Source organism: Ixodes scapularis, unplaced genomic scaffold, assembly GCF_016920785.2.
Source record: "Ixodes scapularis isolate PalLabHiFi unplaced genomic scaffold, ASM1692078v2 PGA_scaffold2__306_contigs__length_199485367, whole genome shotgun sequence".
Lineage (NCBI taxonomy): Eukaryota > Metazoa > Arthropoda > Arachnida > Ixodida > Ixodidae > Ixodes > Ixodes scapularis.
In genome coordinates, this window is record NW_024609857.1 from 120862668 (window position 1) to 120890518 (window position 27851).

Here is a 27851-nt window from a genome sequence, read left to right on the forward strand (position 1 = left end):
AGATAGTTATGTTGATGGCGCGTGTGAATTATTGCCTGGGACAGGTGCGGAAACTGCATTATCGGTGCCAGATTGCGGCGAGGAAACCGTATTATTGACGCCCAGGGGGAGAGACGCAGTGCTGTTAGTTTCACGAGCAGGACTAGGAGTCACTTTACAAACACAATCAGTTATAGGGCAGTAAGTATATACCTTTTGGTTAACGTGCAACATGTTTAGTCTGAGTTAGAACCTCTGACCGATGCCTTTACCGAAATCGATTAACTTTTTAAGTAAATGCGGCGTAGCCGGACAGGAATCCTCGGTGACTAAAATTCCTGTTCCTTTCAACTTAAAACGCTGAGAAAATACATTCGCCTTGAATTTAAAGGAAGAAAAATTTAACAATTATTGGCCGGCAATTATTAGTTGTGTATGAGCCTAATCTATGAGCACGGGATATCGCCTCGCCAGGTAAATCTAGTCCTAATATCGTGGAAAGATTGTCTCGGATATGAGTCTCCGACGGCGACCAGTTTTCGGAAAGGGCAGCAATACCGCAGCGAAGTAAGTTGTCACGACGTGATCTATCTTCAGGCTCATTAAGTCTTGAATTCAGAACGGTAGTTTCGCCTCGGACGGCCTCACTAACAATATTAAACAGCTCAGCAGGATGCTTTGGCACATCTAGTGATTCTACAAGTGATTCGACTCCTGCAAGTCTTAAATTGATGTCTAACACTTTTAGTTCTGGTTGATACTGGTTATCTTTGACCTGATTTAGCATGCCAACCATTTCGGTATGACGCGCATCGTTCTTCGTAGACTGTTCAGCAATGGCAGCCAGAATATCAGCGTTAGTGATAGGGCAGGGGTTTGACTCAACGTCCCCAGACAACAAAAGTAACTTAAAAACGTGAACACGCACATAAGCAACTCTAAAAAGAACCAGCGGGCACTGGAGGAGCAGCACAAAACCATTACAAGATTGTTTAACGTGTAACGATGGGTATTTACGAACCTGCAGAATGAAGCAGAAGGGATATTGAAGCGACCGCATAGCCGCCGCTCCTTTGTGCCCACTGAAAGCGTCCTGTGGTGGCCATGGCGCTTAAATTCGCAGAGAATCCTGTTGTCTTTGACGATGATGCTGGCTTGGTGAAGGGGAGGGACGCAACCGTGGCATCGAACACGGGCGCGATGTCGTCACCGATAGCCTCCAGGAATACAGTGCATGATGACAGTGCAAAGATGGTGGCTGGCTGGCGAGGAGGAGGTAACCATGTCCCAAGGAAGGCCAAAATCTGCAGAATGAAGCAGAAGGGATTTTGAAGCGACCGCATAGCCGCCGCTCCTCTCTGCCCACTCTCGCTTCGGTTCGAAAAATCACTATTCACACAACACTAGAAAATAATGTTCATTTTCTCTGCAGTCATAGCTGAGTGGCAAGCCATGCAGGGCACCTCGTCGCAAGTCAGCGATAATTCCGGTAAGCAAGGATCTGGTCCTGTCGTTTTGGAGTAGATAACTGTCGAGTTGGTGAATTTGCGGTTCGCGAAGTTCTGGAAGCGTTACAGGCGTGTGCTTGTGCAAATCGTCGAACTCTCGGAGGGCATGAGTATGTTCTATGGAGGGCTCCCAAACCACTAATTCTAATCAATACTAAAGGCGCCTGCAACCCAGTTTAAAAGTGATTGCGTTTTTTGTTTTTTTCAGAAATTTGTTGTGAACCATGGGCATTCCTGCTGTTGAGCCTCAGAACAAAGGTGCCTACAATTGTTCAGAAATTTGTTTTGAGTATCCGTGAAGTGTACTACTTTACCTCAACAGTAAATGAAAGCTGGAGAAATGTAGAGCATGGCAAGCCCTGAGCATCTTGTTGCTACACAGTCAATGAGATTGTAGCATTAGCCAATAACAGGAATGGAACTGCAGCGCCGATTGCGCCTAAAGACATTTCGTGCGCCAAACAGATACAAAAGTATATATAAGAATGAAATTGCACCAAGGTGCGTTCAAACTAAAATTATAAACGAGGCTCGTCAAAATTAGCAGTCTCACAGTTTCTTTTGGCGACAGTGACATCGGAACTTCCGGCCCAAGTGGAATGCCTGCGAATCTGAATCCAAAGCTCTGTATCTGGAGGTCGCTGCCATGGTTACACTTCGTTTCAGCCTAAAACAGTTACTACAGCGTCCCTCATTGCGATGCTTCTGCTACCAGACCTCTTTGAAGCCGTTCGCTGCCGCTCTGCTTTGTCTATGTCCACACGCAGATACACAAAGTATACCTGCCGTTGCTGTGTGCTTTTCTGGAGTCCTGTAGTCACTTCATCTGAATAGTGGAGCAAACAGCACCGCCATATTGTTTTGTTTTGCATTAGTCTGGGCTGATGAAGTTTTCTTGATGGGAATCTGGTTTTCCCTCATCAAAGACCAATTGTTCGGTTCAGTTTACATTCGACAAAAAACGAAATTGGCGCAACAAGCAAGTCATAGTGGGACCGGTAAAGGACAATACGTGTTGCCGCAGTTGTGCAAACACATAGAGAATCTTAACAACACAGGATATCCCTTCGTGAGTTTCTCTCAATGAGGGTGACGAAGACGTGAAACGACTTCGTCGAAAGGACTCCTGTTTTTCATGCACCTGTGTGTATCAAAAACGCGTGCACAAGCAAGATCCAGAAATGGCCAATAAAATATACGCACATATTAGTGGGAATACATTATTCATTCTAATGTGAACATCTAACTACCTTACGCGCGAGCTGTTGCACACAGAAGCATCCGCAAAAATGTGTCTTGTACAGAGGGCAACACTGTTAGCCCTTTAACCCGCAGATCAACAATATTGTAGGCCTAAATATAAAAGACACTAAAATAAGGCGGAATCCAAATACAAATACACGCCGCTAAATTTAAAGTTTTTGAGACACATGTTCTTAACTAAAGTTGATAAAACTACTGACAAAGGGTGCATGCTGCTGTTTCAATTGCCAGAAACGCGGGTTTTTTCATTCTCTGGCGTTCTCCGTATTGGCCGCATTCTGGCCGCTGTGGGAAGCGTTTATCTCAGGTGAGCGAATTCATAAGTTTACACATTTGAAAGAGCATGTATCAGGAACACGGTATAAAAATATTGTTATGTTTAGGTGCTTGAAAGACTATAAGGCGGTCCGCGATCATAGTCGACACAATTGTTGAGCTGCGAGTTGAGAGCAAAGAGGCGCTCCACATGCTGGTACAGCAAAAGTGTTGCAGGCATGCCACTGCGGCTTTGGTATTGAAAGTATTTATCGATAATAGCGCTCGTATTACAACTAAAGTGGTGGGAAATATTTAGGCATACATTTCATGTCCTAAGCACAAAAAGAAAAACACAAAGCGCTGTGTAAGTGCTTCCCCGAAGGAAAAATCCGTCAATGTAACCCTGTTTGGCAGTCAATGTTTTCTAGTGGACCGCTGACTGTGCCTGACTGTACGTCAAACATGTCTGATTGGCCAACAAGTTACTCTGACCGACAGTCAAACTCCAGTCAGACTCCACTTGTCGGCTTTCTGATGGTTTCCTGGTGGCAGTCGGCCGCCGCGAAATGCCATCAAGATGTCTTGGTGGCGATTCTGATTGTACATCGATTGTCTCTGACTGTACGTCAAAAAGCTTTGACGTGCAGACAGACGTACGGTCAAAGGACGTAAAGTTCGTTTGGATACCACTATTTCGTCAAATCTATGAATACAAAAATAATCTATGCACAAGAAAACGATTTCGGGACGTTAGCCCATAAAACCGCTGATGTTAGAGATATGACACGCAGCCGACCGACAACCTTAAGCCCGCCGAAACTCCGAACACGCCACTTCGCTTCGCCCATAGAGGCTTCGCCGATCTTTCATGAACGATCGCTTCCGACTCGTTTTGTTTTGCCCGCTTTCTCCAACCTGTCAATCCTGCCCGGGCTCTACAATGTCTTATGTTTTAGTAGAATTTCTACTCGACAAGACCCAGCCTGTTGTGAGTTCCGACGGTATAAGGGACTTTAGCGGTGTAGTTGAAGACGACAAGGTGTACCAGGTCTACTGGGCCGGAAACGCGCGAACAAAAGGATCGTTCTACGACGCGAAGTACTCTACATGGCAGGTGAGTAGAAGTGAAGTACGGCGAGTGATGTACGAGTACTTTGCATAACATGCTGAAGGCTTAACTGCATTTGCAGCCGAAGCATCTCGTATAAAACTAATGGTCAAAACGAGTTTCCAAGGCGATGGCATAGCCATAAGGCATTCTTCTTCCGGCAGCGACAGCAATCGGACGCAGAATTATTAGCTCCTCCGAAGCGGCGATAACGGCCCCGGCGGCCGTGGTGACTCTGCTTTTTCCAGCTCCGAAGATTACAGGGTTGTTCTGCTCCAGCTGCCTTCAGGGGAGGCGATGAAGCGTGCCGTCGTACTGCACAGCGACATGGCTTGTCGCCCATATATCGCATCGAGGACTTCCGTCAACCCCTCGGTGAAGCAGGAGTGCTCGGTGAGGTTGCCAAGATTGGGGCGTTCCAGATGTCCCATGTCTGGCTCCTCAACCTCAAAACCGACGCGGCCAAGACGAAGCTCCTCGAAGCGGGGCGCCTTGCCGTCAAAGGCCGCACGTGCCTCGTTGTCGGCCCTTTCCGGCAAGAGGTGCGGCTGAAGCTGCGCTGGGTGGCATTCGGCGTTTCAAACGACGTCATCAACCGGGCCTTCTCCGAGTTCGGGGAAGTAAAGGAGGTGGCGCACGAGCGTTGGAGGGTGCCGGGGTTTGAAGGCGCCAAGTCGACGACCAGGATCGTGCGCCTCGTTCTGCGAGAGGGTGTCAGCCTCGACCGCCTGCCTTACCAGCTTCGACTCGGCGGTGGTTCGGTGCTCGTGGTCGTGCCAGGGAGGGCCCCCATCTGCCTCCAGCGCCGCATGACGGGCCACATACGTCGTGACTGCCGGGCCCCCAGGTGCACCGAGTGCCGGGCCTTTGGCCACGAGCGGGCCGACTGCGTCCGTTCGTACGCGCAGACCGCAGGACGAGGTGCGCACGACGAAACCGACGACCACCTCATGGATGAGGAGGAGGCCGAAACAGCGGCGCCTTCTGCAATGCCCCCGACGGAGAAGCCCAAGAAGGACGAGGTGCCCGACACCGTGACCGAGGGGGCGAACGCCCCACCGCCGGGGATGCTTTCGACCGAGGCTCCAGCCACTCCACTGGCGGGCGAGCACCCGACAGCGTCATCACCCTGCAACGTCGAGGCAGGTGCAGCTCCGGCTACTGACGGGGACTTAGCCGGACAAAAGATGGACGTCGAGGTGGGTGCTGCGAAGCGCCCGCTCGAAGACGTTACGGGTGCCACTCAAGGGCGTCGGCTGCGCCAGGTGGGGAAGAAGGGGAGGGTGGTGGCGGGATGGACGGGAGCGGAAGGCCAGCAGCGGCCTTCGGCGCCGAAGAGACGTGACAAACTGTCACAGTGAACTGGTGTGTCAGCTGACCGTCTCAAGCGACAGCAGCATATGGAGGTGAGCGCCGTACGTTTGGTCTGGTCCCGCTAGCTCACGGTCTCCTTAGAAAGGTCCGTTCGTTTTGCGACCCTAAACGTGCGAGGGCTCAACGAACGCAGGAGACAGGGGCAACTGTGTCGTCTGGTCGGCGAACAGGACCTAGATATCGTTGCGGTGCAAGAGACCAAAGTAAAGAGCGAGGACCGGACCGAATTTATGGTGCGTCCCTTCACGACACTTTATAATGTATGTGTCAGCCACGGGGTAGGGACCTCGGCGGGGTGTTTGCTGCTCGTGCGCCAGAGTTTGGGCGCGACAGTTCAGGCCGTAACGACGTGTGATTCAGGACGTTTTGTTGTTTGTGATTTATTTTTTTTCTGCTCTCGAATGGCGAATAATTTGCGTTTATGCTCCAACGAGGGTGGAAGAGCGGCGTTTTAGAGCGCAGCTCTTAGGGGCCCGTTTCCAGCCTGAGCGGCGTCGGCGTCGCCGTCGCCGTCGCCGTCGCCGTCGCCGTCGGCGTAACCGCGCGTTGCATGCAACAGGTTGCATGCAGCCTGTTGCATGCAACCTGTTGCATCTTGTGCAACCTGTTGCATGCAGCCCAGAAAAGATGTAACAGGATGCATGCAACAGGTTGCATCCTGTGCAACCTGTTGCATGCAGCTCAGTGAAGATGCAACAGGTTGCATGCAACCTGTTGCATCTCACAAAAAACGCCGCAACGTCGGCGTCGGCGTAACCAAGGTCACCCCAATGTCACGTGACCCCCAAGATCACCACAAGGTCACGTGACCCCCAAGGTCACCCCAAGGTCACCTGTACCCCAAGGTCACCCCTAGGCCACGTGATTTCCCGAGGTCACGTGACCCCCAAGGTCACGTGACACCCAAAGTCACGTGACTCCCTGAGGTCACGTGACCCCCGATGACGTCATCAGTGACGTCACTGATGACGTCACCGGCATCCGCATCGTCATCGTCATCATCACTGATGACATCAGCGGCATCCGCATTGTCATCGTCATCATCACTGATGACTTCGTCAGTGACGTCACTGATAACGTCATCGGTATCCGCATAGTCATCGTTACTGATGACGTCATCGGCATCGTCATCGTCACGTGACCCAGGTCACTTGACCCTCCCCCCCCAAGGTCACGACCCCCCCCCCCCCCCAGTACCCTTCCCTCCTCCTCCGCAAGAGCTGCGCTCTAATTCGGCGTTACAGGGAGTTGTAAACGGCTTTCACTTCTTTTTTTTCAATTTTATACAACAATATTGTAACTGCGAGCGCCTGCTTGTTTTGCTTGGGGACTTTAACTGCGTATGTTCCTCGCATGACAAAACAAGTACGACGCCGCATAGGGATGCGAGCACTGTAAGTCTTAGTAGAGTAATTAGTGAGAACGGCCTAGACGACGTCGGGGAATGTTTGAGGAAAGGGAGGGATGTATTGTTTACCCACTTCCAAGGGGCAAGCCAAGTGCGTTTGGATCGAGCGTATGTTTCCTTAGAGCTTTTGCCTTTTTGTTTCGAATACCGCGTGTGACCTGTTTTATTTACTGACCATTGTTTGGTTTCTTGTTGTCTGCGAAGCGAAAAAGAAAATAGAAAATGTTTTAGCTGGGAGCTATGGAAGCTTAATTCCAAACTTTTAGGGGATGACGTTTTTAAAGCCAGCGTTCAGGCTTATTTACAGGAAGTAGGAAACTGGAAAACTTCAGAGTGTGGGCGCAGTGGGATCTGTTTAAGCAGGGAATTAAAAGTTTAGCCTTGGAAAGGGCCAGTGCGATTAAAAACGAAGAAAGACGTATTGAAACATTACTGCACAACACCTTACAAATTCTAATTAAAAAAGAGGGCAAAACGCCGGGGTATTTCAAAGACGACATTTGTTCGTTGAAGGCCAAACTTGAGCTTATCAATAAAGAGCGATATCGCGGTGCGCTAGTCAGAGCGCTTGCAGGAAAGGTGAGAGCCGGGGAGACACCCACAAAACGAGCACTCGGCCTTGAGAAGCGTAACGCGTGTCGGAATGACATCGCCGAAATAGACTGTGGCGGGACGGTCTCTAGTGACCAGTCTGATATCGAGTGTGCCTTTTACGAGTATTACAGCGCGCTTTTCGCGTACATCCTAGTTTCAGTTGAGCAATTTAAAATTGAATTTCTGTTTTTTATGCTTCGTCTCGACAACGAAACGAAGGAGTGTTTGGAAGCCCCCATTTCGGTGGAGGATGTTAAAATATCAATCGAGACTTTAAACCCAGGCAAGTCCCCGGGTCCCGACGGGCTTAGTGCAGCCTTCTATAAGGCGTTCAAGAATGAGATTGCCCCTGTTCTTTGCAGTGTGTTTAACGAAGCTTACGAGCTTAACGTTCTTCCGCCATCTTTTTTGACGTCACACACTGTACTTATTATTAAGACAGAGGACGCCGCTAAATTACGTCAGCTTATATCGTACCGTCCCATTAGCCTTACAAACGTTGATTATAAAATATTTATGAAAATATTGGCTAGACGGCTGCAATTTTTCGTAACGGAACTGGTAGGACCACACCAAGCGTGTGGGATAAAGGGGAGGACCATTGTCACAAACACTCAAAAAGCCCGTAGCGTGCTGGAGTGCTGCGATGTAATGAATAGGGGAGTGGCAATGCTTCAAATCGATTTTGAAAAAGCTTTCGATCGGGTGCCCCATGATGTTCCTTTAGCTGTTTTGGATCACGTGATGGTCGGCTCTGTTATACGCGAAGGCGTGCGGATGGCTTATAGCGGTTGTACGACTAGTCTCATAGTTAATAAGTCGGTAGGAAGCCGTATCAGAGTGCAACGTTCTGTGCGCAAGGATGCCCCCTTTCCCCTCTTCTTTTTTGCAATTACATTGAGTCATTTTGTCTTAGCATCGTCAGAAACAATGCCATTTCTGGGTTCTAACTTAATTCATTCGAAGTGCGCATATTAGCTTACGCGGACGACATTGCTACCTTTTGTGTAAACCAAGAAAGCATAGTTGAAGTAGTGAGCACTGTCAAACGTTTTTGTTTTGTTTCTGGTAGCGCCGTGAATTGGAGTAAATGCTTCGGTTTTTGGCATGGCATTTGGCCTTCCACCCCAAACGTTTTTGAAAATGTCAAGTAATTAACGAGTCCTGTGAAGTATTTGGGTGTTCCACTCGAGAACTACTGGGACAATGAGCCTTACTGGCGTAGACAGGTCGCAAAGCTCCGGGAGAAGGCAGAGAAGTTCAGAGGTTAGGATTTTTAAATTTTCGCCCGTGCCACAGTTTGCAATTTGTTTTTTGTTAGCAGTACGTGCTACAAGTTTTACACTGTTCAAGAGTCAATGTTCAAAAATTGCACCGCGTTTTCGCCGTTTTTTATTTGGGGCTCGACATGGGAACGTACGAGTCGTATGAACCTGTTCCGGCGCGTACGCGACGGCGGACTAGGACTGTCACATTTGTTTTTGCGGCAGATTGTTAATCGTTTCCTTTTCTTTCGCGACGTCAGTGAATCCCTTTTTACGCACCGTCTGTCAAGACAGACTGAGTAGTTCCCTACCCGAGTTTATTGTTTCTGCGTCAAGTGAGCCAGGTGGTGTTTATGGTTACCTTAAAGAAGTTGTTGGTTCATGCCGATTTTTGGCAGCGCGTTTTTCTTTAAATTACTTAAGCGAAGTGTCGCGTAGAAGGTTGTACAGAGACCTTTGTGATGTTGTACTTCCAGCTCCTTTGTATAGAGATGTGTATTGTGCAGGCCCAGCACAAGACGTCTTGAAACGTGTTAAGATAATGATGGTTCCGCCGGGTGTAAAGTCTTTCTTTTTTAAATTGCACACCGGCACGCTAACTGTAAAGACATGGATGGCGATGAAAGGAATCTTTGTCCCGTGGGGTGACCATTCTTTGCTCTGTAAAAGACCTGAACCAATCGAGCACGTCTTTTTGAAGTGCTGGGACGGCGCCTTCCTATGGGACGTCCTCCAAAGCACTCTGAAGAAAGACTTTCCGTTAGACGCACACGGCATCAGGTATCTTTCCATAGAAAATGAGGACGGGGTGCCCTTTGATATGCTGATGTTATTGGGCCTGCACAGCATTTGGAGGTGCCGGATGGCTACGCGCCATGCCGATATTGACGCGCGCGAGGCGGGGCACTATTTCCGCGAAAGTATTGCTTCTTTGGTTGAAACGCATAAAGCACAAGTGTGCGTGCCAGACTGGATTCCACTCGTAGAATCCTTAATGACCATAAAAAGATTTTAGGCGGTCGTGCCTTGCCCAGGGCGGTCTGGACTTTTCATTAGTCACTGTCTTTTCTGTTTGTGTATTTGTGCTTTTTTTTGCATTGTCACTCTCCTGTATATATGGTCATCTACACAACGGTAATAAAAAAAAGCGGCCGTAGCCTAACGGTTATCGCGCTTGCCTCCCACGCGAAGGGCCAGGGTTCAATTCCTGGCCGAGGCTACGCATTTTTGTTTACACTGTAATGTGATGTTCTGGTGAATTCGAGAACCGTCTAGGGCTGATTCGAGGTTAGAATGTTCTACGCGTCGAACCTTCTACGTCGAATGCTCCAGAAGCCAACGCCTGTACAAAAGCGGCTCCGCGTGGCAAGCAGGAGTCAGTCTCGCCCCAGCGCTCAATCCTGCGGTTTCGACGCTCGCGACGCTCTGTTATTATCATTTCTGCACCTTTTATTTTTCGCACAAGTTCGCCACATTAAACGTTTATTTCTTTCTGTCTATTCATTGTTTTTTGGTCACCACCCGTCACTTTTGGTGGAGGTGCGGGGTACCGCATGCCCGTGCAGCGTTCCCCTCCCAGGGCCCGCAGTGCAAGCCCGATTCCAAGCTCGGTGAGAAGACCACTCAACGCGGAACCTGAAACTCGGACCAGTCGCCGCCCCCCGCAGGGGGCACATGTGAAAGCAGGTGTTTGGAGAGTGGCGTCTCCACGGACCTCAAGCCATGCGGGTTCGCCCGCCCACGTCTGGCTGTGCGTGGCTTTCCCGTGTCCGGGAAAAGGGCATCCTGGTGGTGGAGCCAAGCCCGGGGTAAATTTGGACCCTTCGGGGCCCCCTGGGTGAGGCAATACACCACTTCGGCCCCGCTTCTCGTAGACGGGAGTCCTGGTAAAAAAAGCCCGGCCAGGATGATTCAGTCTAGTCGCCACTCCTACTATCCCCTCCTATCTTTCTCTTTTCTCTACTCTTCTTTTATTCATTTTCACCTTTATTGGCGGCAAGGGCTAACCTTGGGTGGCGATAGAGCCCTTGTCTGGATCCACACTAGGTTATAGGGCCTGGGCAGCACTGGTAGTGTAATGTTGTCAGCAAAGCCATACTTGTTATGGCACATTGCCTACCCCCGTGTTGGGCTCCGTGGTGGGTAGTGCACCCAGGGCACCAAAATTCTCTCCCATCTTTATGGGTACTAAACAAAAAACCTTTCTTGATCGGCCCCCTAAAAGGGGCCGCACTGAAGTACATGCAATTAATTCTACTAGATCTGCAGAAAAATTTCTAAGATACCTTGTGATGCACTCTGAGAGTGAGAAACCTTTGGCAAAACTGTCACCATTCCTTGTTTCCAAAACACTTGAGTCCATTGTTGGAAAAAACTTCTCTGCCAAAAAAATTACATCCAGAGATCTGCTCGTCGAGATTAAAACCAGTGAACAGAGCACAGCACTCCTATCACTAAATTCAGTTTCCGACTATAAAGTGACTGTCACTCCCCACCGTATATGACCTCCACGAAAGTACAGAAAATGAACTCGTAGATGGCCTCAGTGACCAAGAGTTGTCGCTGGAAAGCGAATCTCTTTTCGTCGTGAGGGGCAAGAGATCAACACAAAGCATGTCATTTTGACTTTCGAGTTGAGCAAAGTTCCTGAGTCAGCCAAGGCTGGGTACTTGAACTGTAGAGTGCGGCCATATGTGCCGAACCCCAGGCGATGTTTCCATTGCCAGAGGTTCAGCCATAGTGCCCAGAGCTGCAGGGGCAAGACCATGTGCGCCAAGTGCGGTCAGAACGATCACCCGTCGGACAACTGCGCAAACCCACCACACTGCGTTGACTGCGGCGAAACACACGCCGCTTACTCCCGTTCATGTAAAAAAATGGAAAGAAGAAAAAGAAGTAATTACCCTCAAAGTAAAAGAAAACATCTCGTTTCCTGAGGCTAGGAAGCGACTTTCTTTTCTACAGAAAGGATCCTTCGCTACGGTGACACGCACAGAGGGCGTGTCACCGAAAACCTCGGTGGGGACCCAGGTTTATCCCAAAGACCTGGTAGCCCCACCGACACCCCCTCCCCCCAATGTCGGCTCCACGACCACGTTTGTCGTAGGAGCCAAAAGGTTCACAGTGCCTGAATGGTGCTGCCGCGCCTCTTTTGAAGGAGGCTATGGACACTATGGCACCAAAGGAGGTATCCCCTCCAAAGGCATCAGGGATGGTGCCTCTCGCACCACCCTCAGGCCCTAAAGAGGGTCCCTCGCAGACCACCTCCTCTAATGAGGTGGAGCGGACACCCTCGTCGTCTGCACGCCCTTCAGGTCGAAGCAGGGCTTTGCCCAATCCCGCCTCGACCAGCTCTCGAAAGCCTGGCCAGCTGGACGAGGCGTACTCGCCCGCAAGTCAGCAGTCAGTGGATGAAATGATGTATGAGAGCGTGTCACCATCTGACGACGACCTGCTCCCTTCAGGTGCTAAGTCGTCACTACCTTCTCAGGTCGTAGAGAAGAAAAAGAAAAATAAACCTCCTAGAATTTTGCCCCCAAAGGGATCGTAGTCCCTTTAGTAATGAATCATAAGCAACTGTCTACTTAGTCATCTTGCGGTGTCCTAAAGTCCAGCTATAATTTTAATTTCAATTTCCAGTTTTAATTTTAATCATGTCTGTTTTTACAGTGGAACTGCCGTGGGCTTTTTTGTAATTATGATAATGTCACTTTTTTATTAGACGAACACCGCCCTGTGGCCTTCTGTCTGCAGGAGACGCATCTTAAAGAAACTAGGTCAAATGTACTGCGCCATTATCAAGTGTTTAGAAAAGATAGGTTGCACTCCTCTGTGGCGTCTGGTGGTGCTGCTGTAGTTACCCAGCGCACAACCCCATCTGCCGAAGTGGCTCTATACACCACTCTCGAGGCTGTGGCTGCCCGGATACTGCTAGACCGGGTGATTACTATTTGTTCAGTGTACATATCACCGGGATACCAGCTGCAGTACGAAGAGCTAGAGGATCTTGTTAGTCAGCTCCCGGCTCCATACTTAATTTTAGGTGATTTTAATGCACACAACCGATTGTGGGGGAGTGGTAAACGGGATTCTAGAGGAGCACTTGTTGAACGTTTTCTTCTTTCCACAGGATTGTGCTTACTTAACACCAAGGAAGCCAGACACTTTAGTTCAGCCACCAGGACTTTTACTTCCATCGGCCTTTCTATCTGCCATCCTTCACTTTACTCCCTGTTTTCATGGAGGGTCATCCCAAACCCATATGGAAGTGACCACTTTCCAATTATTTTAGAGTTTAGCAGTCCTCCTGCTGGTCTTCAAACGCGTACCCCTCGTTGGAAGTTTGAGAGGTCTGACTGGGCAACATTTACAAACTCTTCAGTTTTAGCTTGTTCATCACTTGGTGATCTTTCCATCGATGATGTCACTCTGCATATCACTCGACACATACTACAGGCCGCAATCCTCGCCATTCCCATGACGTCCTCACATCTTCCAAAAAGGCCAAAGGCGTGGTGGAATAGAGACTGCCGCCAGGCAAAATAGGAACAGAATCGTGCATGGGGCATCTTTAGGCGTTACCCTACTCCAAGTCATCTGATTGGTTTTAAAAGAAAAAGGGCACAGGCAAGGTTTATTCGAAGACAAGCCAAGCGGCAAAGCTTTAGAGGATATGCCTCTTCAATTAATAGCAGTGCATCTATTAAGGAAGTTTGGGACCGCGTGCATAAAATTGAGGGTTCCTACGGTGCTTTCCCTGTCCCACTCTTGTGCTGGAATGGAATATGTCCTGCAAGCCTTGACGAACAGGCTGACGTTCTTGGTGAGCACTTCGAATTTGTTTCTAGTTCCGAACACTATACGCAATCATTTAGGCGGCATAAGCTACATGCAGAAAAAAAGTATGATCCTACGACCGGTGGTTTGGAAGAGCCCTATAACTCTCTTTTCATGCTGCACGAACTGCAGATGGCTCTCGATTCGTCCGGACAGACTGCCCCTGGACCGGACGGTATCCACTACCAAATGCTTCAGCACCTTCATCCATCTACTCTAGAGCTCATCTTGTACCTTTTCAGCCAAGTTTGGGTCGAGGGTCTTTTCCCCCATTGTCCTGGAAGGCTGCCGTCATTATCCCCCTTTTAAAGCCAGGAAAAGATCCTGCCTGCGCCTCCAGCTTCAGGCCTATAGCACTAACTAGCGGTCTTTCGAAGACATTAGAAGGAATGATTAACAGAAGGCTGATGTTTTATTTGGAAAGTAATAATCTTCTTGACAAGTACCAATATGGCTTTCGTTCAGGACGATCCACGGTCGACCACCTAGTTCGCTTTAAGACTGTTGTGCGAGAGGCATTTGTAAATAAGCAGCATTGTGTCTCTGTCTTTTTTGACCTGGAAAAGGCATTTGATAGAGCCTGGCGCCATGGCATACTGCAAGGTCTGTTTAGCCTTGGTCTACAGGGCCGAATGTTAAGTGCCATTCAGAGTTATCTCCAAAACTGGACTTTTCGCGTGAAGCTTGGGACAACTTTTTCCAGAGAATTTTCGCAGCAAAATAGAGTACCTCAGTATGGTGTACTTAACGTCACTCCTTTTATTGTGAAGATGAATTCAATTGTCCGCGCAATAGCTCCATCTGTTCAGCACTCACTGTACGTCGATGATCTGCAGATTTCTGTATCGTCTTGTAATCCATCCATATGTGAACGTCGGCTCCAGCTCGCAATCAACAACTTGTTCAAATGGGCTGATGTCAACGGTTTTAAATTTTCTCCTGAGAAGACCGTCTGTGTGAGTTTCTCTCGTCGAAGCGGAGTTTTGCACGAACCTTCTTTAACTATATATGATGTTCCTATCCCGGTGAAAACTGAACACAAGTTTTAGGTCTTATATTTGATTCCAAATTGACTTTTGTTCCGCATGTCAAGAGCCTGAAGATGAAGTGTTTTAAATCACTTAATATACTTAAGGTCCTATCGCATGTGTCCTGGGGTGCTGACCGTCTTTGTCTCTTACGTATCTATCGGTCGGTCGTTCGATCCCGACTTGATTACGGTTGTATTGTGTATGGCTCTGCCTGCCCGGACACCGGTTCTCAAAATGCTGAACCCTGTTCATCATCAGGGGCTGCGGCTTGCTACCGGGGCTTTTCGCACATCTCCTGTCCTCAGTCTATACGCAGAAGCAAACCAGCTCTCTCTGGAGAAAAGAAGATATGAACTGGGCTTCACGTATTTTATGCGAATTAGAACGGTTCCTAACCATCCAACCTTACACTGCATGAAACAAATACGCTATGAGCGAACTTTCAGTAATAAGCCATCAGTTGTTCCACCTCTTGTTATGAGGGTTCGCAATTTCACGGAGTCTGTAGGACTGGACGTGTTGCCTCCAGTGTACAGTACATAAGTTCGGCAGCCCCTTGGGATCTAGTTCCCATTCAGTGCGAACTGGAGCTAATGAAATTCAACAAAAAAGACACTCCTCGTGAAGTCCTGAGGCAAGAATTCCTTGAACTCCAAGAACAGTATCACGGTTTTATAAGTTTCTACACTGATGGTAGTAAAACTGATTCCTCTGTGGCTTGCGCAGTGATCGGGCCTGGGATGCAGCTTGTCCGGAGAATTAATGAGAGTGCCTGTAGTCTTACGGCAGAGCTCTATGGCTTACTTCTCGCCACAGATAAGATCCTCAAACAAAAGCTTCACAAGTCAATTGTGTACACCGACTCACTTAGTGCTTTACGAGCTCTTGCCAGAGTGGGAGATGGTCGCCATCCACTTGTAATAGAAATAAGGAACAGGCTAATTTCAGCCACAAAACGGAAGAAAAAAGTAATATTATGCTGGGTTCCTTCACATGTCGGAATTAACGGAAATGAGGATGCTGACAGAGCAGCATGTACAGCTAAGGATCGAGAAGTCGACCTGTGGAAAATACCTTGCAGAGATTATAGACATGTTCTGAAATGTTCCACAAGACGCAACTGGCAAGAGGAATGGGACCGGGAAATAAACAATAAGTTGCACGCAGTAAAACCACTACTTTAGGAATGGGAAAGTGCACGTCACCGCGAGCGTTTTTATGAGGTGGTTTTGTGCCGACTGCGAATTGGTCATACCCGTCTTACCCATGGGCATCTTTTGCGTGGGGAGGATGCTCCGGAGTGTGAACACTGCCACATTCCGTTAAGCATCCTACATATCTTACTTGTATGCCCTTTGTATGACCAAGAACGCCACAAACACTTTGCTAAGGTTTACCAAGAGCATACACCATTACATCTCGCCCTTTTACTCAGTGATGAGCCGTTGATTCTCCACAAGTGTGTTTTCAACTTTTTTAAAGGGGTTATGACACGTCAAAAATAAAATATGAGATAACGGTACCTCTAGGACCCATTGTATGTTCCTATAATCCTTCTAAATTTGTTTTGAAAAAGGCGCGATAATTTTGTCGATAAATCGATTTATATGCGGGCCCCTCGGAGGGGCAGATCCGGGCGGACCTGGAGGCTGATGACGTAGCCAGCCTCCAGCGCGGTGTCTCCTTGCACGCACTCACAGTCTTGGCTCTCTTGGCGTATCGAGCAGCTTCCTCGTTTACCTTCCGCGTTTCGAGCATGCGGTCCGTGACGATTACGTCTACGGCATCGCTCGCCTTGTCGAAGTGTTCGACATTGATCGCAACAGCGATGAAAGTGGTTGCTATCAAGAGGTGTTGGAAGCTGTTCATTTTGACTGCGACCCACTGGCGACCAGCTCCAGCGACGACGAGTAACGGACGAACTCGCCGTGGTCACCGTCGTCCGGGAATATCTCGCAGGCGCATGCAAGGTGGAAGGTCAACGAGCTGGGGGTGAGAGCGAGAATAGCTTTCGGGTTACCGAGTTGTGTGAGCGGTTTTGATCGTACCGGGACGAGGAGAGCTTGAGAAATCATGGGGGCGCCTAGAATGAGAGAGTGTTTATAGTCACGTGGTTTATGGACACCATGGTGTGACTAACTTGGGCAGTGTTGCCTGGTCGCCAGATGAAAAGGATAAAAATTCGTAAATTGAATATTGCTATTACCAGAGCTCTAAAAATCGCGTAACTTGGTGTATATACTAAATAGCCTATGAGCATTCTATTTCAAGAATAATCTATCCGTTTAATTTTTGTGTCATAACCCCTTTAAGGATATAAGACTCCTGAACCAGCTATAATTTTAATAGTTCGTCGTATTCATTGCCACATCTTATGCGCTTGTACTTTCATGATCATTGTTTTATTAAATCACAAGCCTACTATAACTCTTTCTACTCTTTAACCTTAATTTCAGCAATAGTCCTAGTAGTTGGTGCATTATAGCCTTAGTCGCTGCTGCGCCATTAAACCCCAATCAATCAATCAATCAATCAATCAACCAGTCGCCGCACCCAAGGTCTACACCCGGAATACGGACTTCTGCCATCCAGGACCAAGCAGCCAACGAAGCCGACGATGGACGACCAGCAGTCGCAGACCCCGACCGCCGCCGCCGTCATCTACCTGCCTGCTGCCCAGCGAACCCCGACGACTTTCCATGGCGAGACCCACGAAGACGTAGAGAACTGGCTTCTGCACTACGAACGTGTAGCACGCCATAATGAATGGACCAATGAGCAGCGCCCCCAAAACCTCTACTTCTCCTTGGAAGGTACCGCGAGGCAGTGGTTCGAGAACCACGAGGCGTCGCTTACGTCGTGGGACACCTGTATCGCTGGCCTGAAGGAGACATTCACAAACCAGACACGATGACAGCGAACGGAAGACCTCCTTCAAGTACGAACTCAAGGGCCCTACGAAACGGTCACCAGCTTCGTTGAAGACGTCCTCCGCTTGATCAGCCGCGCCGACCCTCAGTCCACCGAGGAGAAGAAGCTGCGCGTTCTGATGAGAGGAGTGAGGAGTGACATCTTCGGTGGCCTTGTTCGCGACCCACCAACTACTGTCAATGAATTTGTCGCCGAGGCAACTAACATCCAGCGGGCCCTGTCAATCCGAGCCACCCACTACAACCGACTCGCCGGCACGCCTGCTGCTTCGACGCTGACGTCTTCCCGATTCGACGAGGGCGGCATCAGCGCTGACAACCTTCGTGCAATTGTCCGCGACATCGTCCGGGAACAGCTCAGGGAGCTGCTGCCTACTGCCAACCAGCCGGCTTCGCTGTCGATAGCCGAGGTGGTACGCGAAGAAGTTCAGCGGGCAATTCAACCGGAGACTCCTGCCAGCGTGGCCGCAGCCGATGAGCCGACAGTGACCTACGCCGCAGTGGCCCGACGACCGCCGCCAACTGCTCAACATTACCCGGTGGCGCCACGATGAGACCCACCAACGCAGGCGTACCCCCGACGCAACGAAGAAGTACGTCAGTACGACCACCGAGAACAGCCGGTGCCAAGAAAAACCGACGTGTGGAGGACAGCGGACCGACTACTCATCTGCTACCACTGCAGGGAGGCAGACCATATCTACCGCCGTTATCCTTACCGGCAAATGGGCCTGCGTGGGTTTCACCCGAACGACCCACGTCCGAGGTACGGCGAACGCCCTCGCGACATCGAGGAGTACATGCGACGCTCGCCCTCCCCAGTGTCGTCTCTCCGCCGTGAAGCGCGCTCCCCATCGCCACGACGTTCAGCGTCCCCAGTGTCACGACCCCGCCGAGAAAGCGTGTCTCCCCTGCGTCGCCGGGAAAACTAAGTGCGGCAACGCCTAGAGGTGGCGCTGCCAAAGACGACCGTAGTAAAGAGCCTCCAAGAACGACGGAGCGCTCCCACTCTCTCGACGCTACGGATCACAACGACGTCCCTGCATCGGTGTCCAACAACCTAAACGTTATAATCGACGGCCACGACGCATCGGCACTTGTGGACACAGGAGCAGACTACTCAGTCTTGAGTGGGAGGCTCTCTCGCCGCCTGCGAAAAGTCATGACGCCGTGAGATGGACCCCAAATACGAACCGCCGGAGGACATCTCATCACGCCAGTCGGGAGATGCACTGCTCGCGTCGAGATCCATGGTGAAACGTGCCCTGTGAAGTTCGTCGTTCTGCAAGACTGCTCGAGGGACGTTATCCTCAGAATGGACTCTCTCTGTGAGTATGGCGCCGTCATCGATCTCGGGGCAAACCAGTTGACGCTGCGAAAACCTGTTTTACCGCCGGTGGAGACCAACACGACGTCAACCGCGATACCGTTATAACCGACGCAGCCGTGCACGGTGAAGCTCTTCTAGAAGGCAGCGTCCAACTGCTTCTCGAAAAAGGAATTGGTGTCGCAAGAGGCGTAACGGATCTCCAAGAAAACGTACAACTGTTCTTGTGACGAACTTTCGAGAGGAGCCGCAGCACCTAACGAAGGGTACCACCGTGGGTCACGTCAAGGAGCTACCGGCGCCAGCCGTGGTCACCGCAATCTCCGAGGAAACCTCGTCACCACAGCAGAAGAGCACGACGCCGCCGCCGCTCGACATCGACCCCGAACTCCCAGCCACGAAGCGCCGGCAACGGGTTGATCTCCTTGCCTAATACAGTGACTGTTTTGCCACGACATCGAAGATTCGTCAAACACCAACGGCGAAACATCGCATTGTTACCGACGACGACGCACTTCCTGTCCACCAGTCGCCGTATCGAGTATCCTTAAAGGAAAGAAAAGTGATTCAAGATCAAGTCTAGGAGATGCTCGACGACGACATCATTCAACCCTCAAGAAGCCCAGTCGTCCTTATAAAGAAGGACGGTACCCTGCGGTTCTGCGTAGACTATCGTCGACTGAACGCTGAGACGAAGAAGGACGTCTATCCGCTCCCCCGCATCGACAATACGTTAGACAGACTGCGCCACTCCCGATATTTTTCGTCGATGGACCTGAAGAGTGGTTACTGGCAGATTGAAGTCGACGAACGTGACCGGGAGAAAACTGCCTTCGTCATTCCCGACGGACTGTACGAATTCAAAGTGATGCCGTTCGGACTTTGTAAAGCACCAGCCACCTTCCAGCGCGTCATGGACACCGTGCTGGCAGGTCTGAAATGGAAGAGCTGCCTCGTCTACCTGGACGACGTCGTGGTATTCTCACGAGATCTCGACGAACACCTCAGACGACTTCGAGCCGTGCTTCAAGCCATCAAGACCGCCGGCCTGTCACTCAAGCCAACAGAATGTCGGTTCGCCTATGGGGAACTAAAGTTCCTTGGCCACGACGTGAACAATAAGGGTGTTCTACCTGACCCCGAGAAAACCCGCGCCGTAGCTGCATTTACGCCGCCGTCTGACAAGAAGGCCGTGAGAAGATTTCTCGGACTCTGTGCCTACTACAGGCGCTTTGTTCGAAACTTTGCCAAGCTATCCGCACCGCTGACACACCTCACGAAGGACGCCGTAAAGTTCGAGTGGAGAGAAGAACACCAGAGGTCATTCGACGAGCTCAAATGAAGACTCCAGACGCCCCCGATTCTTGGCCATTTCGACCAGTTTGCTGAAACCGAGATCCACACCGACGCCAGTAACACCGGACTGGGTGCGGTACTAGTGCAAGTGCAGGATGGAGCAGAGCGAGTTGTCGCATACGCAAGTCGGACGCTGTCTAACGCGGAGAGGAACTATTCAACGACTGAAAAGGAGTGCCCCGCTGTCGTATGGGCAATAACAAAGTTTCGCCCATATTTGTACGGAAGTTCTTTTCGCGTGGTCACAGACCACCACTCGCTCTGCTGTCTGGCGAATCCGAAGGACCCCTCCGGACGCCTCGCTCGGTGGATCCTACGACTGCAGGAGTTCGACATGACCGTGGTGTACAAGTCCGGCCGAAAGCACAATGACGCCGACTGCCTGTCAAGGGCCCCAGTCGAAGCCGGTCCTGCCTGAACCAAAGAGGACGACGATGAGTGTTTCCTCGGCCCTCTGTATGTCAGCGACATGGCAGCACTCCAACGAGACGACCCTGAGCTGCGAGCACTCATCGAGCATTTAGAGGGACAAGGAAGCGCCGTTCCCCACGGTTTTCTACGAACACTGCCAACGTTCTCCATCCGACAAGGCGTGCTGTACAAGGAGAACTTCAGGGACAACAACACGGCGTGGCTGTTGGTGATCCCTTCCAGTCTTTGAGAAGAAATTTTTCAAGCCTGCCACGATGACCCGACGGCGGGACACCCTGGTTAAAGCAGGACTCTTCCAAGAATACGCGAAAAGTAGTACTGGCCCAAGCTTGCGAAGACAGTACACCACTACACCCGATCTTGCCACGAGTGTCAACGGCGGAAGAAGCCACCGACGAGACCGGCAGAACTTCTTCAACCTATTGCGCCGCCATCTGCCCCATTCCAGTAAATCGGTATGGACTTACTCGGACCTTTCCCACCGTCGACGCAAGGAAACCGATGGATAATCGTCGCAACCGATTATCTCACGCGGTACGCCGAGACAAAAGCCCTTCCATCAGGAACGGCTCTTGAAGTCGCCAAGTTTTTCATCGAGACCATCGTCCTCCGGCACGGCGCTCCCAAAGTCCTGATCTCAGACCGTGGATCATCATTCATGGCCCAGCTGACGCAAGAGATCCTTCGTCTCAGTGGCACCGGCCATCGTCGAACCACTGCATACCATCCGCAGAACAACGGGCTGACCGAGCGACTCAACAAGACAATGGCCGATATGATCTTTATGTACGTCGACGTAGAGCACAAGACGTGGGACCAGGTGTTGCCCTACGTCACGTTCGCCTACAATACGGCGGTTCAGGAGACCACTGGATTCACCCGTTTCCAGCTGGTACATGGTCGGAAGGTAACGACCATGCTGGACGCAATGCTGCCCCATGAGCCATCTGACAATGAGAGCGACGACGCCCAGGCGGTTGCTCAACGCGCCGAAGAAGTCCGCCAGCTCGCCCGACTCATGATTCAAGACCAGCAACGCATCGACGCGGGCCGCTACAACCTTCGTCGCGGGGACGTTCACTTCGAGCCCGGAGGCAGGGTGTGGGTGTGGACGCCCATCCGTTGCCGCGGCCTCAGTGAGAAACTGCTGAAACGGTACTTTGGACCATACAAGGTACTTCGTCGCCTCGGCGAGCTGAACTACGAGGTGATGCCCGACGGAACAAGGACATCATCACGCCGCCCACCACGACCTGAAGTCGTCCACGTCGTGCGCCTGAAGCCGTACTACGCTAGATAGGACTGCGGATCTTATGTGTTTCAAATGACTCTTTAGTTTGCCGTTCTTTTTATGTGCTTTGTTTTGTTTTGTGTTGCATCGGGGCGATGCACTTTTTAAGGAAGGAGTAATGCCGCGCGCCAAGTAGGCAGCGCGGCCGTAGCCTAACGGTTATCGCGCTTGCCTCCCACGCGAAGGGCCAGGGATCGATTCCTGGCCGAGGCTACGCATTTCTGTTGACACTGTAATGTGATGTTCTCGTGAATTCAAGAACCGTCTAGCTGATTTGAGGTTAGAATGTTCTACGCGTCGAGCCTTCTACGTCGAATGCTCCAGAAGCCAACGCGTGTACAAAAGCGGCTCCGCGTGGCAAGCAGGAGTCAGTGTCGCCCCAGCGCTCGATCCTGCGGTTTCACCGACTTCGACGCTCGCGACGCTCTGTTATTATCCTTTGTGTTATGTTGGGGCGTCTCGGCCCGTATGTAGACGGAGACCACTTCAGTCGCTGGCTGGGTATGAACTGCTTTTATTTCCACGATCTTCGTACGGCCCAGCCTGCTCGCGTTGCGGGCGGCTCGGGTAACCCGATCTCCGGATGCCATGGCGGCGGGATGGCGGCACTACGTGATCGCCCGAGTGGCGCCGTAGAGAGTTCCACAAAGCGGCGGAATGTTGCTCGTATTATACATAACATCCCTTCCTCCTCAAATTGAGTCACCGTAGCGGTCCGGGGGACGCCGTTCGCGCTGGGGTCTTGGCACCGCAGTGGAAACTGGCGCTGACTCGTTCTTCCGCTGGTCGGCAGGTACTGTGTCGCACGGGTCAGATTGCGCGCCAGTTTCATCTTGGGACTCGGGCGCTGGAGGTCGGTTGGATTCACACGATGCTGGGAAGTCCGTCTGTAGAACAGATGCAGCCGGAACATGGCTTGTCACCGGTTCCTTGTTGGAATTGTGCGATGTCGGGCTTGTTGTCTGATTCTTCTGTGTACCGGGTTTATTGTGATCCACGTGTCGACGAACCGTTCCATTCTCGCGCTTCACCAGCCAAGAGCGGTGCCCCAGTCTCTTCATAACGGTTCCTTTAATCCAAGTAGGGTTTCCAACGAAGTTGCGGACGAAGACGGCTTGTCCTACTGTAACTTCTCTAGGTGATTTTTCTCTGCGGTATTCCGATGCCGGCTCTTCCGGCACGCGGGGCTGTAGGCGTGTGAGCGCTGTAGAAAGTTCGCGGCTGAACAGGAGCGCCTCTGGTGTTTTTCCAGTTGTTGTACAGACGGTTGGGTGTGCTGTTTTAGCAAGAACCTTGCCAGTCTGCACGCGAATGTTGCTGTTTCAGTTTGACTTTTTGCCAATGCCTGCTTCGTCTCAGAGACCATTCTTTCCGCCTGTCCGTTTGTGGCGGGATGGTAAGGCGCACTTGTTATATGAGTCACACCATTTTTCTTTAGGAAGTCTTTTACCTCGGACGAAACAAAGGATGGTCCCATTGTCCGTTACCATCTTTTCGGGGACTCCAAACGTTGCGAAGAGTTCCCGCAATTCCTCAATCAGTGTGATTGACTGTATGTTACGCATGCAGCGTACTTCTAGCCACTTGCTGTATGCGTCGACAACAATCAAAAAATCTTCCCCTCCACGGGGCCAGCGAAGTCCGCATGAATGGTCTGCCAAGGCGTCGTCGCACGCATCCATTCGAGGATTGGTGCCTTGGGTGGTGCCTTCTGGTTTCGCCGACAAGTTTCGCAGCTTCTTGCCAGTCTTCCAATGTCACTGTGAAGACCTGGCCACCAAAAGTAACCTCGTGCGCATGCCTTCATAGCTACTACGCCTCTATGACCCGCATGCGCCAAGTCAAGCACATCCTTCCTCGCCTTTGTGGGAATGACCACTCTGGAGCCTCTCAGGAGGCAAGCTTGTTGCGCTGAAAGTTCTGTGCCGAGTCTCCAGTACGGTGAAAACTGTTTCTTTGACAGTTTATGCAGTCCTCCACTTGAAATAGCTGTGAGCACTCGAGATAAGAGTGGATCCTGTCGGGTCATTTGAGCGAGTTTACGTGGCGGTAGTTCGACACTTGGAGGTGACGCTAACATAAGTACGTCCACCGGGAGACAGGGCTCGTCGACCTGTGCCGGAAGCGGCAACCCGCTGAGTGTATCAGCGTTTTGATGGAGTCTCCCCGGTCTGTAGACTAAATTGTAGTCGTAAGTGGCAAGCTTGAGGCACCATCGTGTCATCCTAGGTGACAGGACTTGGGGCATTTGCTTTTTTTCTCCCAAGATGCCAAGCAGAGGTGGGTGATCTGTTAAAACTGTCACGTGTCTGCCTGAAATGTACTGGTGAAAATGACTGACACCGTAAACTACTGCCAAGCCTTCCTTGTCGAGCTGGGAGTAATTCTTTTCCGCGGCTCCCAGTGTTCGCGATGTGAAAGCTATAGGGGCCTCTCTGCCGAGTTCATCTTTCTGGGCGAGCATGGCACCGACACCGTACGGTGACGCGTCGACAGACAAGAGAAGAGGCTTCGTCTCATCATAATGAGCAAGCACAGTGGAAAATTAAATCAAGCCCTTAAGTGCATCAAAAGCAGTCTGGTGCTTCCTTTCCCACTTCCAGAGCGTATTTTTCTCCAGGAGCTTTTACATCTCGGCGGCAACTATCGCGCGGTTTTCCAAAAAGCGGTCGTAGAATGCGAGAAGCCCAAGGAAAGCTGGCAGCTATGTCTTATCGGTTGGCTCGGGCGCTTGAAGGATAGCTTGCACTTTCTCCTCGGCAGTGTGTACTCCTTTAGCGTTAATTTTGTATCCCAGAAACTCAACTGACTCGAAGCCAAATTGGCACTTCTCTTGCTTGAGGCGTAGCCCTGCCTCGCTTAGCCTCGATAAAACCTTGTCAATGAGTTAAGCATGCTCAAGAGTGTCCTTCCCACTGACAATGATGTCGTCAAGGTAAACACTCACCCCCGGAATTCCGGCCAGTGTGGTCTCCTACATGCGTTGGAAGATGGCTGGTGCTGCAGAAATTCCGAACGGGAGCCGTTTGACTTGGAACAGTCCCTTGGTAGTGTTGATGGTGAGCACAGCCGCAGTTTCGTCGTCGACTTTCATTTGCTGCTATGCCTGGTACAGATCCAGAGTCGAGAAGACAGTTCCACCGCGCAGATTTGCGAACACTTCAGTCGTTGTTGGCAAGCGGTACGATGCCTTCTTTGCGGCTGCGTTAACAGTGCTCCTGTAATCGCCGCAAACACGAAATGTGCCGTCGCCTTTGCGTACGAACACCACTGGTGTGGCCCACTCAGCATGTTGCGTCTGTTCAAGGATGCCTTGATGTTGCAAACGATCAAGTTCTTCTTCCATTGGTCCTTGCAGAGCCAAGGGCACAGAACGAGACTTGCAAAACTTGGGCGCTGCTCCATCTTGCAGTTCCAGGTGAACCAAAGGGCCCGCGTAACCGTCGATATCTTCGTTAAAGACATCCGGGTGGCGTGCGAGGACCTCCTGTATTTCCGTTGTCATGACGGCTGCTGGAGTTGGCTGCATTTGGTTTATGCCACAGACGCGAATCCGAAGCGCTGGAAAAAAATCTCTGCCAAGAAGGTTGCATCCCGCCCCTTTCATGACGAGTAGTGGCAGCAAGAAGTCTCTAGACTTGAAGCGAACGGACACTTGCGCTACACCGAGAAGTTGCAGGCCTCCTCCAGTCCAGGTGCGCAAATGCAGGTTGTCCTCGTGGAGCTGAGGAGGGTTTTGGGGCTACACCTTGCGGTACGTCTCCTCGCTGATCAGGGTACACAAGGCACCGGAATCGACTTCAAATTCTAGTGATTTGCCTTCAATCTTCAATGTCACAAGGAATTTTGGACACGGTTCGTGCGCTGTCCCGCTGTTGAGCCGATGGTAAAAATCTCCATGTTCCTCTCGCTGCCGGTCGACTGCTGTGGGCGTCAAGTCCACGTTGTGCTGACTGCTTTTACGGCTTGCACTTTTACCCTTCTCTCTCTTCGTGATGCAGGCTTTTTCGATGTGTCCACGCTTGTTACAGTAACGGCACTCCTCGTTACGGCATCTGCAAGTCGAAGGATTGTGTTGGCCTTCACATCGAAAACAAGGTCGAGTGGACGATCGTCCGGCGTTCTCAGCTTTTCCCTTCGATGTCTTGTGAACGAGGGGGAGGTCAGTCTTATGCTTGATACTCTGTTGCTGTTTTGAAGCGCTTTCGACTCTGGCTGCGAGCTCAAAAGCCTTCTCGACAGTGAGATCCCTTTCCGTAAACAGGCGCTGCTGCAGGAAATCGTCTTTTACAGCACAAACAAACCTGTCACGTAGCATGACGTCTAGCGGCAGTTTGGTGATATGCACGGGCGTCGTCGTGGCTGCTTGACCCGACGAATCCGTTATCGATACGGCGGTCGTGGTCGCTGTTGTCACTATTCCAAAATTGCAGTCGGCTGCAAGTTTCTTTAGTGCTGCGACGTAGCTGCTAATCGACTCGCCTTGCTGTTGATCTTGACGCTGGAATTTGTAGCGACCGTAGATTTCAGACGGTTGAGGATCGAAGTGCGTTCTCAGGGCTGAGACCAGTTCTTCAAAACTGACATCCCCTGGTGTTCTTGGTGCAACTAGAGCCCGAACAGTCTCGAACGTCTCCGCGCCACACAAGGTTAGTAAAAGTGCACGCTTCTTCACCCGATCGGTGATCGAGTTGGCCACGAAGTAGAAGCTCAGCCGCTCGCTCCAGGAAGACCAGCACTTGCCCGTGAAAACCTCGATTGTCCGCTCCGTCGTCATGACTTGTGGCCCGGTGTCCCACCGTAGAAGTCAGGCTTTGTAGGTTCGGATCCAGCTCCTCGTCGCCAATGTTATGTTGGGGCGTCTCGGCCCGCATGTAGACGGAGACCACTTCAGACGCTGGCTGAGTATGAACTGCTTTTATTTCCACGATCTTCGTACGGCCCAGCCTGCTCGCGTTGCGGGCGGCTCGGGTAACCCGACCTTCGGATGCCGCGGCGGCGGGATGGCGGCGGGATGGCGGCGGGATGGCGGCACTACGTGATCGCCCGAGTGGCGCCGTAAAGAGTTCCACAAAGCGCCGGAATGTTGCTTGTATTATACATAACACTGTGTACCCCTTTTATTTTTGGCACAAGTTCGCCACATTAAACGTTTATTTCTTTCTGTCTATTCATTGTTTTTTGGTCACCACCCGTGACAATATGCGGGTTAAAGGGTTAACACGGATATGCCTGCTACGCCAGATAAAAATAATGCGACTTTTTGCATGCTGGTAAAGTTCCGGACGCCCACTTGGCCTTTTGGCAAGAATACCTCATATCCGGCGTCCGTCTCTTTTGATGGCGTTAACAATCCCCCGGAGACCACCATGCTACTGTTCTTGGTTGAACCCCCTCGGCTGTTCATCGCACAAACGAGGGTGAGACCGTCGTCGGCGGATGAGACCGTCGTCGACGTCGCTCCTCGCAAGTCGGTCAGACACTCTCATCTTGAGTGGATATTTGGGTCTTGAAGAAGTATGATGCTAAGCACATATTCGCTGACTATGGGGTAGTCGAGCAGCAGTCACGTCCCGAGGCGATCGTCCTGTCGTGGCCGGCGTAATCGGATTTCGTTCCATGGGAGCGAAGTCCGAAAGTCCTTTATAGACGTCCCACGAAGGGGCCGTCATCCCGCGGCGCGGGAAAACAATAGCCTTGTCCGTGCACTTACGATACCTAGCAGCTCTCGTCGCCCGACAGCCGCCTGGTTGCAAATCGTGTCATTTCACAGAAGAAACAGGCACCGTTCCTCTAGAGGCCCGTGCCGAACTCGCTGTACTGACAGAAGAAACAGGCACCGTTCCTCCAGTGGCCCTTGGAAGCAAATGACGCCGTCATGTGGACCTACA

General features: G+C 51.0%; 1 protein-coding gene across 1 annotated transcript; it reads right to left on the bottom strand.

The window, feature by feature from the left end:
• Positions 1-530: 530 nt before the first annotated feature.
• LOC121836796 lies at positions 531-26843 on the bottom strand. Its single transcript, XM_042292006.1, has 2 exons — positions 24908-26843; positions 531-1283 (listed from the first exon to the last, which is right to left on the bottom strand). The coding sequence occupies exon 1, from the start codon at positions 26735-26737 to the stop codon at positions 25703-25705; it is 1035 nt and encodes a 344-aa protein (XP_042147940.1). The 5' UTR covers positions 26738-26843; the 3' UTR covers positions 531-1283; positions 24908-25702.
• Between the last annotated feature and the right edge of the window lie 1008 nt (positions 26844-27851).

What these genes read in the sequence shown, in the direction of transcription:
- LOC121836796 (XM_042292006.1), bottom strand. Translation starts at nt 26,737, where the DNA reads ATGACGACGGAGCGGACAATCGAGGTTTTCACGGGCAAGTGCTGGTCT.